Genomic DNA, 13,680 nt, shown 5'->3' with positions numbered 1-13,680 from the left:
TCGTTAGAACATGCTGAAACTAAGCAAGATTCGCAAAGGGTACAAGGAATAGGAAGCTTACCCAGTTCAGTGCCTGTTGTGCCTCGTTGAAAATGCTTGAAGTGCCTACTTCATTCATTTTTGCCTGGTCCTCCTCAGTCACCTGGCAGCGAAGATAGTTGTCCACACCCACGGGAGCAGACAGCCTCCGGGTGTCCGTCAGGATAGCAAGCATGACTATTCTTTTACGGTCGGGATCCACACTCGGAGCAGGGGAACTTCCTCACCAGCTTCAGGCTCGAGCTCAGCTCACATGATCGCGATGGAAAGTTCTTGTTTGGGACCTCTAGGTGACCAAGCCGGGAGTAATCCTCCAATGCGCCCATGTCCACGCCATCCAAAAACATGTTGAGGGCCTCGTCAGCGCCCCGTGCCATCTCATTTGATTTCTCTTTTCCGGCTTGAGCCTAGTCGAACATAGACTATGTGTAAGATAGCTATTCCGCAATGTCGATGACACCGGCTACTTCCTTCCAGGTGGGGGCAGTTTCTCGGGAGGCAGTGGCCTCTGATTCTCCTTCTGGCTCCCGAGCCAAAGGGGGATCGGCTTCTTGGCCACCTTCCCCTAGTGCCGCCCGTTCTCGGCATACGGGAAGCCAGAGGATTTCCTTTTTTTTCTTCTTTTTCTCCTCCTTTGCAACAGCTCCAGGCTGCCCCGAAGTGGAGGGTTCAGCAAGCAAGGATGGGGCATCGTCGTCATCCAATGGCTGAAGCTCAGTGGTCTTGGGCAAACCTGTGAAGGGGAAAAAGACATAGCAGAAATGGAAGTTAAGTATAAAAATGGAATTGTACAGAATGAGGACTCACCATGGGAACGTGCCTCCCAACTGCCCTTTGAATGCTTGCGCCATTCACACTCGAAGTAAGACATTTGTTTGCAGAACCCCTCGATCCACTCCTTGAAGTGGGGGACTATATTGGGAACTTGGGCGACCGCTGCACAACGGTAGACACAGACAATTAGAAAAAGAATAAAAGGCATGCCAAGTACTCAAGGAAGGGATTAAACTTATGGGATGAGTTCCACTTTTCAGGGAACAGTAAGAATTAGGGGAGAATGAGGTCTTCGATTTTCACCCAAACGAACCTTCCCTGCCAACCCCGATCTCGATCTTCATCGATGCTCGAGAATGGAGCTTTGCTTGCTCGATGAATGAGCTAGATCAACCCCCCTCGGAAGACTCGGGGACTGTAGAGACGAAGCAGGTGGTCGAGGGTGAACTGAGGTACTTCAGTGTTATTGATGAAGTGGCGGAAGAAGATTACGATCCTCCAAAAGGACCGGTGAATTTTCCCAAGGCAGAACTCATACCTTTTCCAGAAACTGAGAATTGTAGGGTCCACCGGCGCGAGTGTGAAGGGGTAAGTGTAAACACTTATATAACTCTCCACGTGAGTAGTGATATCTTCGTTGGGCCCGAGGACGACCACTTCCTTGCCCTCTCAGTTGCAGTCCACCCAAACTATGGTGAGTGTGTCCTCAGTAACGGAGCATATTTACCTCCATACTCCCTTTCCTCGGTCCTGTTGACTAGAGGCCTCCTCAACGTTGAAGGCATTTTCAATAGAACAGCCCCCGGGGACGAAGCTCTTCAAGGGGGCATCAGGGCGGTCTGTTGAGGCACAAATTTGGAATATTTTGCCATCGGATTCCAAAAAATATAAAGGTTTGAAGGTAAAGACGAAGGTTTGAAGATGAGGATTAATATTTAAAGATAGAGATGAAGGTATGAAGGTATGACTTGAAGATTTGAAGAAGGAGTATGAACTTTTGAAGGTAAAAATATGAAGATCTGGAAAATAATGGATGAAGGTTTGAAGGGGTTAGAAATTAGTGAAGAATTTGATGGTAAGTCGGGGAGCTATGGAATCGGAAAGTAAAAAAGTGAAAAAGGGGTCGAAGCTTTTATAGAGAAAGGGTAATCAATGCCTGACGTTTCACATTCGAGGACGGTCAACTGATGGCTTACACGTGTGCGAAGTCAAAACGACGCGACTGATGGGACATTTTACTGACCCGCCAATTCGGTTGTAGCGTACGGAAGAAGGAACAGGGGTAAATTTATCTCTTCCCGTTGCTTCGATAAATCTACTCTCCAGAAAATGAGGGGACTATCTGTATACGGGTAAAATCGGGGGAATATCTTTCCCCGATTTCCCGATGAAGGAACAAAGGATAAGCACGACTCGAAGTGATTATAATCAAAGCCAGGAGCTCCTCGTATCAAAACCACGGAGGAATGAACGACGCAACTGAGATCGGATATAGTGAAATTACGGGCTCGGGCCAAGTCCATCTTCTGGACCTCGGGGGACGTAGTGAACGGTTATGCATGACGAGCAGGAAGTGGTACTATTCGCACTCAACCAGATATTACGGCACGAATCCCGTTCAATATCAACTATCGATCAACATTTACCAAAAAAGAAGATTTTTCCCTTTTTTAGACTTGTACTAGGACTGAAATTCCCCTACTATATAAAAGGGAATATTTTTTTTATTTTGGCACATTGTAATAGGAAACTCAAAGTAATAAAATCTTACTTTTGTCTTCTAGCTATTGCTCAAGGAATTATTCATTTGTTCTTTTCTTCACTCTCGACCGAGCTTGAATCGAGGGTCCAACCGAGGACGAATTCTACTATTCAATCTAAGATGAGGCTTGGTCATTACATTATGATTTTTTTGATCATTTATATTGTCTTTAACTCATCTACTTGTTGTTCTTAATTATTTGTACTGAATTAAACCACATACCCTTTAAATCACGTACAAATTTAATTGTTACTTATTTATAGGGTAAACAATACTAACTTCCAATAGTGGGTGAATTGCTAGGAAGAAAATGACCTAGAACTCTGTCGAGTTTAACTTGATATATTCAGAAATTATGAAAATATTTCTATTATATTTGTTCCATATAAATAAAATAGGAGTATTGCTGTTCACCAAACTAAAATAAAATCAAAAATTGGAAAAAACTTTATCAATTTTGAAATAGAACAATCATTGTTAAGTAGAGCTGTGCATAATTTGGTAAATACCGAATTACCATACCGAAATCAAAAATTTTGATATTTGGTATTCGGTATGGTATTTGGTTTCAGTTTTAAAAAAATGATATTAGGTATGGTATTTCGGTATTTTAAAATGAACTACCGAAATACAGATACTGTACCGAAATATATATTATATTACACAAAACACATATTATCAGTTATAATATAAATATAGAAAAACTAAAATTTTACTTTCCTTTATTCTCCAAGTTCATCAATTAACTCTAAACAAGTAACAAGACATTTCTAATAATCAAGTTTAATCCTTTATTTTCAATTTTCTCTATGAGTTGATATTTGCTAATTTTGGACAAAATATTTGTCAACAAATGTTTTCAGTTTTGTACTTTTGAGTACTTTAATTATGAAAATTACAATCTATGGCTTTATGCATTAGTTAGTATTCCAACCGAATAAACCGAATTTACCTAACCGAATAAACTGAAACCAAAAGGAGAAAAATCGAACCATACCGAATTTAATAAGGTACGGTATTGGTATAGGATTTTAAGAAATCAAATACCGAAAATACCAAACCAAAATGTCTAAATATCTTACCGTTCCGACCGACGAACACCCCTAGTGTTAAGCGGATGATTAGGGTTGGGCTGTAAGGGGCCAGTAAGGGGACTCCCATGGGCCTTGGGACCGACAAGGGGACGGGCAGTAAACAGGTTGAGGCTTAAGGGGCCTCGAGGGGTCGGGCTTTGGCGCTTCTTCAAGTAAAAATTGTATTGGCACCCTATTTGATCGCCCCCATTTAATATGTACCCACTTTTTAATTTATTTTTAACTTGTACCCACTTTTTAAACAACTTCAGGCCTTTTTCTCCTTCTTTTTCTTCTTTTTCTTCTTCTTCGGGTGACAATGATTTTATATGGTGTTTATGAATATATTTTAAGGTAACTTATGATATTTTACAGTAGTGAGCTGTTGTGGCGCATTATTGTTTTCTATTGCTTTGTGTTTCATCTTCTTCTTTTTCTTAATTGCAAAATGGGTTTGTTAGATTTATTATGTTTTTGATAAATTGATGATGGAGATTTGTTCTTGATGATATTTGGAGGTTATGTTTCAACTTTGATCTCATTTGGAGTAAATTTAGGTATTAAATCGTATATTGGATTGTTAAAATTCGAAGAACAAATTTCTATTTCTCGGCAATTTGCACTTCAGTCCTATTTGGCCTTAAGTGCATGAAAACGTTAGTTGCATTTTAGACCTTTTGGCCTTAAGTGTATCTGAAGTGTAATTTTTCAATTCAGACTTCTTATCCTTAAGTGTAGGAAAATGTTTGTTGCACTTCAGACCTTTTGGTCTTAAGTGCATCTGAAGTGCAATTTTTCACTTCAGACTTGTTGGCCTTAAATGCATGTAACCATTGGTTACACTTTAGACCTATTTGGCCTTAAGTGCATCTGAAGTGCAATTTTTTACTTCAGATTTATTGGCCACAAGTGTAGGAAAATGTTTGGTTCACTTCAAACCTTTTGGCCTTAACTGCATCTGAAGTGCAATTTTTCACTTCAGACTTATTGGCCTTAAGTGCATGAAACCATTGGTTGTACCTCAGACCTATTTGGCCTTAAGTGCATCTGAAGTGTAACTTTTTTATTTCAGACTAATTTTTTTTTAACTTCAGACCCGATATATCTAAAGTTGATCGTAAAGTGGGTAGGCTTGCAAAATGTTTTACAAAGTGGGTATAGATTCAATTGTGACCCCAAATCTGGGTATAGATGCAAAAGCCTCCTTTTTCAAGGGGACTATTCCCGGCCCAGTACCAAATCTGATAGATCGGTCCCTTAGTGGGCTGATAAGGGCTTTAAGAGGCTTTAATTTTTTTATTTTTTATTTTACTTTTTAAGTCCAAACTTGCTATATTTAAACAAATACTAATAAAACTTAAAGGATTAAAAAACCCAAGGAAAATAAGAGCCTTTAAATTTATTAAATAAAATATTAAACTTCATATTTTTAATACAACTAATTTCCCGGCACGTGCGTTGCACGTGTATGCCGATTAATAGCTTTGTAAAATACATTAATATTAATACTCCAATTTTATAAAATAATATTAATATTAAAAAATAAAGGTTGTAATAAATAGTTACGAAGGAATAAAGTACAGGTTTCTGTGGATGATCAATGTGCATCATCATACAATGACTTATTTGTCGAGGTTAAAATGATTGGATATTTCAAATACTATATTCGTGGACAAAAATAAATTATATTATTTTTTTGGATATAATGCCTAAAGAACCTATATTTTATTCTACTCGTTAGAAGATATCATACACACACACACACACACATACATATATATGTATATATAAGACTTTCTGTGGTGACCCGATAAGTCATCTAGAGCTTTAACCCTTAATTATACATTTCGAAACCTCAAATATCTCCTTTTAGCCTTCCTCTATTTGTGTGCATAGTCGGTGTCTTTTTCCGGAAGGCTTTTATGTGAAAATTTTATTAAAATGTGAATTCATGCCTTAAAATTTATTTGAGTTGACTTCAGTCAAAAGTTTAAGCAAACAGACCCAAATCCGTATTTTGACAGTCCCGGTGGGTCCGTATCGTGATTTGGGACTTGGACGTATTCGGAGGTCCCTAGCTCTAGTTATCACAACTTCTTGTAAATTTTAAGTTTAAAGGTTTAGAGAACTTATGAATTTGACCGATATTTGACTTTGTTGATACCGGGTCCGGATTTTGGTTCTGGAACTTGGTATAGGTCTATTACTGTATTCATGACTTGTCTGCAAAATTTAGTACAAAACGAAAGTGATTTGACGTGATTCGGACGTCCGGTTGAAAAAATGCAAGGTCTTAAGTTTTATTGAAAATTTCATTCATTTTGTTGTGTGATACGTTGTTTTAGGTATTATTTTGGTGTTTTGATCGCGCAAGCGAGTTCGCATAATATTTTTGGACTTGTGTGCATATTTGGTTTAGAGCCCCGAGGGCTCGGGTGAGTTTCGAATAGGCTACGGATGGTTTGAACTTAGAAAATTCTGGTTTCCTTTAGCTGCTCTTGTCACAAGGTGTTTCTTTCTTCGTGATCACGGAGGTACTAACGTGATCGCGAAGAGTAATCTAGGCTGGGGAGGGAAATTATCCTACGCGAATGTAAGGCTATGGGTGTGAATGCGGAGTAGTGGGGGAACTGCCCTACGCAAACGAGAACGCATAGCTTTGAAAGGCGGGGGCTGTGAGTTTACTCGACGCGAAAGCGAGCCAAGGCTCGCGAACGCGAAGGTGAGGCGGGCTAAACCTTTGCGAATGTGTGGAGTTGCACGCGATCGCATAAGCCAATCTGGCAGTGCTCTTCTCGAACGCGTCAGGTTTCACGCAACCGCGATGAACACCTGAAGCCCAGTGACGTAAATATTTCAAAAACGTAATTTCACCCATTTTTCATAATATTTCCATTAGAGCTCGGTCTAGAGGCGATTTGGAGGAGAAATTACAACACCAATTCATAGGTTACTGAACTTTAACTCATTTACTTCCATTTCAAACATCACCCATTAATTTCTAGCCTTAATCTTTGTTCTTCCATGGTAAAAAACTAGTGATTTAGGAAGAACTGGAGATTTTTGCAAATTCGGGATTTAGACCTCAATTTGGGGTCGAATTGCAAAACTAATTACATAATCAGGCTCAAGGGTGAATGAGTAAATAGGTAGCCTGGGGTTGACTTTTTTGACTTTTTGGAAAATTATAAAAATCCTATCTTTATATATTGTAGTTGATTCCCTTAGCATTATTTGACGTTATCGAGTCAATTATGGTTAGATACAGTTTGTTTGGAGGTGGATTCTAGAGGAAAGGCTCCGTAGAGCTCTTAGTTGACTGCGGAGTGAGGTAAGTATCGTTGTTAACCTTCACTTGAGGTATTAGAACTTGTTTGCCTATTTTCTATGTGTTTAAATAATTGGGGACAACATATATATGAGGTGACGCGTACTTATGCATTGTTGTTAGCTTAAAGCATGCGGGTGGGACTTGTTTCCTTGTAATTTATTGCCTTCTTTAATTATGATATCCATGCCTAGCTTAGCTGATTACTTACTAGATCGTTCTTTCCGTTTTTATGGACTAATTGTGATGGTGGCGTATTTTTGGAAGCTGAGGTTTGGTATTTTTGAATCATTATTGTCGTAAAGTTTATTCTTGCTTATCCTATCTCAGAAATTTTTATACACAATACTGCATGGTAAGGAAGAGTGTTAAAGCACGAAGGGTGATGCTGTGGAGTTTATTGCTTCATTTATTGATTAATACATAGTGAGGAAGAGAGTTAAAGCATGAAGGCTGATGTCGTGCCGTATTGGAGAGTAAAAGCACGAAGGGTGATGCCGTGCCATTATTATCATTTCATGGTGAGGTTGAGAGTAAAAGCATGATGGGTGATGCCGTGCCATCTTTATTCATTATGTTTATTCGTTTTCATTGGTTGAGAATTTATTTGATTGTCTTATGTTGTTATTCCTACTGTAATTATCGTATCTTGTTCCCGATTTGCATGTCCGCTCACAATTATACATATTAATTCTTTATTTGTTACTATGTTGCACATATATCTCCATTTGTACAGGTTTAATTACGTGAGTATCCTGTCATAGCCCCGTCACTACCTCGTCAAGGTTAGGCTCGACAGTTACGGAGTACATTGGGTTGGTTGTACTCATACTACACTCTGCACTTCTTGTGGTTATTCTTGTACTGGTCACAACTCTATGTGAGGTACATTAGCTCGAATTGGCATCCGCATACCTTGATGTCCCCTTCCTCATTCTTTATTTACTGTTCATTTCATTCGAAACAATTGTATTTATTTCAGACTCTATTTGTTGAACTTCTAGTAGGTCGTGCACTTGTGACTCTATATCCGGGATTTGTTCTTAGACATTTTTGGTTGTTTTACCTTTTCGTACATCATTTCAGCTTTATTTCAGTTAAAATGGGTTTAATTACTCGTAATGTTTAAAATTTGGCTTAAGAGTTACTCTAACGTTGGCTTGCCTAGCGAGTGAAATGTTAGGGGCCATCACGGTCCCAAAGGTTAGAATTTCGGGTCGCGACAAATTGGTATTAGAGCACTAGGTTGCCTAGGTCTCATGAGTCACGAGCAGGTTTAGTAGAGTCTGGAGGATCAGTACAGAGACGTCTGTACTTATCTTCTAGAGGTTATGGAGTTTAGGAACAATATCACTTCTATTCTTCTCTGTCATGCGATTTTATTCTATCATTGATTATTCAACTCTTGTATTCTTATTCTCTCGTAGATTGCGGGAACACGTACTAAATCTATAGCTGGTCTACCACCGGAGACCCTAGTGGAAGCTCCTACTAGGGGTAGAAGTCAAAGCCGAAGTTGCGCTAGAGGCCGAGGCAGAGGCAGAGCTCAGCCTAGAGCTCGAGCAGCAGCACCAGCAGTGGAGCCTCAGGTAGATTTTGATAAGGGGATTCTATCTCAGACTGTACCCGTTGGACCAGCTCAGGTCCCGGAGGGGTTCATAGCCACCCGACTGCTTCAGGATGCTCTAGTCCATTTGGTGGGCCTTATGGAGAGTGTGGCCGAGATAGGTACCTTCCTGGTGGAACCAGCCGTCTCTCGGCCTGGGGGAGGAGCACAGACTCCCACTACACACACTCCGAAGCAAATGGCTCCCCAGTATCAGACTCCAGCAGCCCCGCCAGTTGGGGTAGTTCAGTCGGTTGTTGCGGCACAGGCCGGTGATAGGCCTGCCATGTCTTATGAGTCTTTATTGAGATTGGACAAGTTTACTAAGCTCTTTCCAGTTCACTTCAGTGGTGCACCTTCTGAGGACCCATAAGATTATCTTGACCGCTGCCATAAGATGCTGCAAAACATGGGTATAGTTGAGACCAATGGGGTCGATTTTGCTATATTTCATATGACGGGTTCTGCCAAGAGGTGGTGGAGAGATTACATTTTGACCAGACCAGTTGGGTCGCCTGCACTTTCTTGGGATCAGTTCGCTCAGCTATTTCTAGAGAAGTTCCTCCCTGTCACATTGAGAGACGATTACTACAGGAAGTTTGAGCATCTCCAGCAAGGCAGTATGACTGTTACTCAGTAGGAGACCCATTTTGTGGATACAGCTTATCAAGCCCTTATCTTAATTCTTTCTAAGAGGGAGAGGGTGAGGAGATTTATTCATGGTCTCACCTATATATCAGGCTACAGATGGCCAAGGAGACTGGGGGTGAGATTTCCATTCAGGCGGGTGCAAATATTGCTAGGCATATCAAGATGGTTCTTGCTCAAGAGAGGGAGCAGGGATCTGATAAGAGGCCTCATCATTTCAGTGGGTTTAGTGATGCCTCGTCTAGAGGCAAGGATACTTTTGGTAGAGGCCATCCTCCCAGGCCATTTCAGTCAGCGCTCCAGGCATCTCACAGTGCTTCGGGTAGCCGTGGCCCTTTTATGTCTCATCCTGACCAACTAGCCTACATTGCACCACCAGCTCTTATTAGTGAACGTCCGCTCCAGAGTTTTTAGAGTGGTTACCCAGGTCGACAAGGTCAGTTCTAAGGGTCAACAGTCATAGTATCCGAGGGCCTATTAAACTTGTGGTGATCCGAGGAACATCGCTAGATTTTGCCCACGGACACCGGGTAGCACACAACAATAGGGTTCTCGTGCCATGGTTTTCGCACCGGTTGCTTCACCGCTCATTCAGCTAGCTGGAGGCAGGGGTCAGGAAGCCATAGGTGGAGGTCAGACCGTTAGAGGTGGAGGTCAGGCCATTAGAGGTGGACGCCAACCAGTTAGAGGTCGTCCTAAAGACATGGTTCAGAGTGGTGGGGCCCAACCCCGATGTTATGCTTTCCCATCTAGGCTTGAGACTGAGTGATCTGACACTGTTATCATAGGTATTATTCCTATTTTCTATAGAGATTCTTCAGTTCTATTTAATCCGGGCTTTACTTATCCCTACGTGTCATCCTATTTTGCTTAATATTTGGTTGTGCCCCGTGATTCTTTGAGTTCTCCTGTGTATGTGTCCACACCTGTGGGAGATTATATTGTAGTAGATTGTGTTTATCGATCATGAGTGGTTACTATTGGGAGTCTTGAAACTAGCGTAGATCTCCTGCATCTTAATATGGTAGATTTTGATGTCATCTTGGGCATGGATTGGTTGTCACCTTATCATGCTATATTGGATTGTCACTCCAAAACAGTGACCTTAGCCTTGCCGGGGTTGCATGGATTAGAGTGGAGGGGGACTCCTGGCCATTCTACCAGCAGGGTTATCTCTTATGTGAAGGCTCAACGTATGGTCGAGAAGGGGTGTCCACCATTTATTTGGCTCCGGGCACCGAGCCCATTTATATTCCACCATAACCTATGGCCCTGCCAAAGTTGAAAGAATTAAATGAGCAGTTGCAAGATTTTCTTGATAAGGGCTTTATTAGACCTAATGTCTCCCCCTGCGGAGCGCCTGTATTGTTCGTGAAGAAGAAAGATGGATCGATGAGGATGTGCATAGACTATCGACAGTTGAACAAAGTCACCATCAAGAACAAGTATCGTTTGTCAAGGATTTATGACATATTTGATCAGCTTCAGGGCGCCAAGGTGTTTTCGAAGATTGATTTGAGGTTTGCCTACCATCAGTTGAAGATTAGGGCATCTGATGCCCCCAAGACAGCTTTTTCAGACTCGGTATGGGCTTTATGAGTTTCTAGTAATGTCATTTGGGTTGACAAATGCCCCGACAACATTTATTGACTTGATGAACCGAGTGTTCAAACCCTACTTGAATTCCTTTGTGATTTTATTTATTGATGATATCTTGATCTACTCCCACAGTTGAGAGGAGAACGAGCAGCATTTTCGGATTATACTATAGACTCTGAGAGATAGCCAGTTATATGCCATGTTTTCAAAGTGTGAGTATTGGTTAGACTCAGTCACCTTTTTGGGGAACATCGTATTGGTAGAAGGCATAAAGGTGGATCCTAAGAAGATTGAGGCAGTTCAGAACTAGGCTAAACCCTTTTTAGCCATAGAGATCCGGAGTTTCCGGGGTTTGGCAAGCTATTATTGCCGGTTCGTGGAGGGGTTTTCATCTATAACAGCCTCATTGACCAGATTGACCCAGAAGGGTGCCCCATTTAAATGGTCAGGCGAGTGTGAGTTGAGCTTTCAGAAGCTCAAGACTGCTTTGACTACGACCCCAGTGTAGGTGTTGCCCATAGTTTTAGGATCTTACACGGTGTATTGTGATGCATCTCGTGTTGGGCTCGGTGTTGTATTGATGCAGGATGGCAGGGTGATCGCATATGCGTCGCGGAAGCTGAAGGTTCATAAACAAAGTTACCCAGTTCATGACTTAGAGTTTGTAGCCATTATTCGTGCGCTGATGATTTAGAGGCACTATCGTTATGGCGTGTTGTGCGAGGTATTGAGGAAGAGGAGGTGGTTGGTGCTGTTGAATGACTATGATATCACCATTTTGCATTACCTCAGGAAGGCCAATGTGGTGGCCGATGCATTGAGTATGGGAAGCCTTACGTACATCCCAGTTGGTGAGAGACCGCTTGCAACAGATGTTTAGGATCTGGCCAATCAGTTCGTTTGGTTAGACATTTCAGAACCCAGTCGTGTTCTAGCTTCTACAGTCACTCGTCTTCCTTGTATGAGTTCATCAGAGAGCGGCAGCATGATGACCCTCATTTGCTTGTCCTAAGGGACACAGTGTGGCACAATGGTTCCAAGGAGGTTGCTGTTGGAGATGATGGGGGTTTGAGGATGCATGGTCGTATTTGTGTGCCCAATGTGGATGGGCTTCGTGAGTTAATTCTTGAGGCAGCTCATAGTTCTCGGTATTCTATTCATCTGGGTGCCGCCAAGATGTATCAGGACTTGCAGTAGCATTATTGGTGGAGAAGGATGAAGAAGTATATAGTTTCATATGTAGCTCGGTGTCTAAATTGTCAGCAAGTAGAGTACGAGCATCAGAGACCTGCTGATTTGCTTCAGAAGTTAGAGATGAGTGGAAGTGGGATCGTATCACTATGGATTTTGTTGTTGGACTCCCACGGACTCAAAGGAAGTTCGACGCATTATGGGTCATTGTATACAGGTTGACCAAGTCAGCGCCTTTCATTCTTGTGGCAGTTACCTATTCTTCAGAGCGGTTAGCTGAGATCTACATCTGCGAGATTGTTCGTCTTCATGGTGTACATGTGTCTATCATTTCGGATCATGGTACGCAGTTCACCTCGCACTTCTAGAGGACAATACAATGTGAGTTTGGCACAGGTTGAGGTGACCATAACATTTCATCCCCAGGCAGACAGACAGTCCGAGCGCACTATTCAGATATTGGAGTACATGCTTCGCTCTTGTGTTATGGATGTCAGGGGTTCCTGGGACCAGTTCTTGCCAGTTGCGGAGTACGCCTACAATAAAAACTACCAGTCGAGCATTCATATGGCTCCCTATGAGGCATTATACGAGAGGCGGTGCTGTTCGCCAGTTGAATGGTTTGAGTTGGGGGAAGCTCGGTTGTTGGGTACAGATTTGGTACAGGATGCCTTGAATAAGGTCAAAATTATTCAGGAGTGACTTCACACAGCTCAGTCTAAGCAGAAGAGTTATGCCGACCGTAGAGTTTGAGATTTTGCATTGAAGTTTGGAGAGAGAGTATTTCTTCGGGTTTCACCCATGAAGGGTATGATGAGGTTCGGGAAAAAAGGCAAGTTGAACCTTAGGTACATCAGACCCTTTGAGATTCTTCAGATAGTGGGTGAGGTGGCCTATATGCTCGTATTTCCACCTAGTTTATCAGCAGTCCGTCTGGTGTTCCATGTGTCCATGCTCCAGAAGTATCACGGTGATCCGTCCCATGTGTTAAATTTCAGCTCAGTCCAATTATACAAGGATTTGACTTATGAGGAGGAGTCGGTGGCTATTCTAGCCTGGCAGGTCCGACATCTGAGGTCTAAGAGTTATCCTTCAGTTCGAGTGCAGTGGAGAGGTCAGCCGGTCAAGGCAGCCACTTGAGAGTCTGAGTCGGACATGCAGAGTAGATATCCACACCTTTTCACCAGTCCATGTACTTTTCTATGTCCGTTCGAGGACGAACATTTATTTTAGAGGTGGAGAATGTGATGACATGATAGGTCATCTAGAGCTATAACCCTTAATTCTGGTTTTCGAAACTTCAAATAGCACTTTTTAGCCTTTCTCGATTTGTGTGCACAGTCCATGTCTTTGTTCGGAAGGCTTTTATGTGAAAAAAAGATTCAAATGTGAATTTACGCCTTAAAAATTCATTTGAGTTAAGTTCGGTCAACGTTTTGAGCAAACGGACCCAGATCCGTATTTTGATAGTCCCGGTGGGTCCGTATCGTGGTTTGGGACTTGGGCGTATGTCCGGAATCAAATTCGGATTCGCAACTTATTGAAAATTTGAAGTTTAAAAGTCTAAAGAATTTATGAATTTGACCGATGTTTGACTTTGTTGATACCGGGTCCAGATTTTGGTTCCGGAACTTGGTATAGGTCCATTACTGTATTCATG

General features: G+C 41.8%; 1 protein-coding gene and 1 long non-coding RNA gene across 2 annotated transcripts; one reads left to right on the top strand and one right to left on the bottom strand.

The window, feature by feature from the left end:
• Window positions 1-4,189: 4,189 nt before the first annotated feature.
• Window positions 4,190-4,849, bottom strand: LOC138900729 (uncharacterized). Its single transcript, XR_011411955.1, has 2 exons — window positions 4,745-4,849; window positions 4,190-4,278 (listed from the first exon to the last, which is right to left on the bottom strand). It is a non-coding gene; the product is annotated as an uncharacterized lncRNA (long non-coding RNA).
• Window positions 4,850-10,496: 5,647 nt separating this feature from the next.
• Window positions 10,497-12,722, top strand: LOC138901439 (uncharacterized). Its single transcript, XM_070189202.1, has 4 exons — window positions 10,497-10,814; window positions 11,622-11,680; window positions 11,774-11,947; window positions 12,371-12,722. Exons 1-4 carry the CDS (start codon window positions 10,497-10,499, stop codon window positions 12,720-12,722), a joined length of 903 nt encoding a protein of 300 aa, XP_070045303.1.
• The last annotated feature ends 958 nt before the right edge of the window (window positions 12,723-13,680 follow it).

This window comes from Nicotiana tomentosiformis, chromosome 11, assembly GCF_000390325.3.
Source record: "Nicotiana tomentosiformis chromosome 11, ASM39032v3, whole genome shotgun sequence".
NCBI lineage: Eukaryota > Viridiplantae > Streptophyta > Magnoliopsida > Solanales > Solanaceae > Nicotiana > Nicotiana tomentosiformis.
Note: the sequence above shows the minus strand (reverse complement) of the source record. Positions and strands in the feature narration are given on the sequence as shown.

Bases quoted from the DNA above. Each gene is read 5' to 3' on its own strand.
- LOC138901439 (XM_070189202.1), top strand. From the start codon at position 10,497: ATGGCCCTGCCAAAGTTGAAAGAATTAAATGAGCAGTTGCAAGATTTT. The intron at 10,815-11,621 runs GTATGGGCTTTA...GCATTACCTCAG, and splicing joins AGACAGCTTTTTCAGACTCG to GAAGGCCAATGTGGTGGCCG. The intron at 11,948-12,370 runs GTTAATTCTTGA...CATGGTACGCAG, and splicing joins AATGTGGATGGGCTTCGTGA to TTCACCTCGCACTTCTAGAG.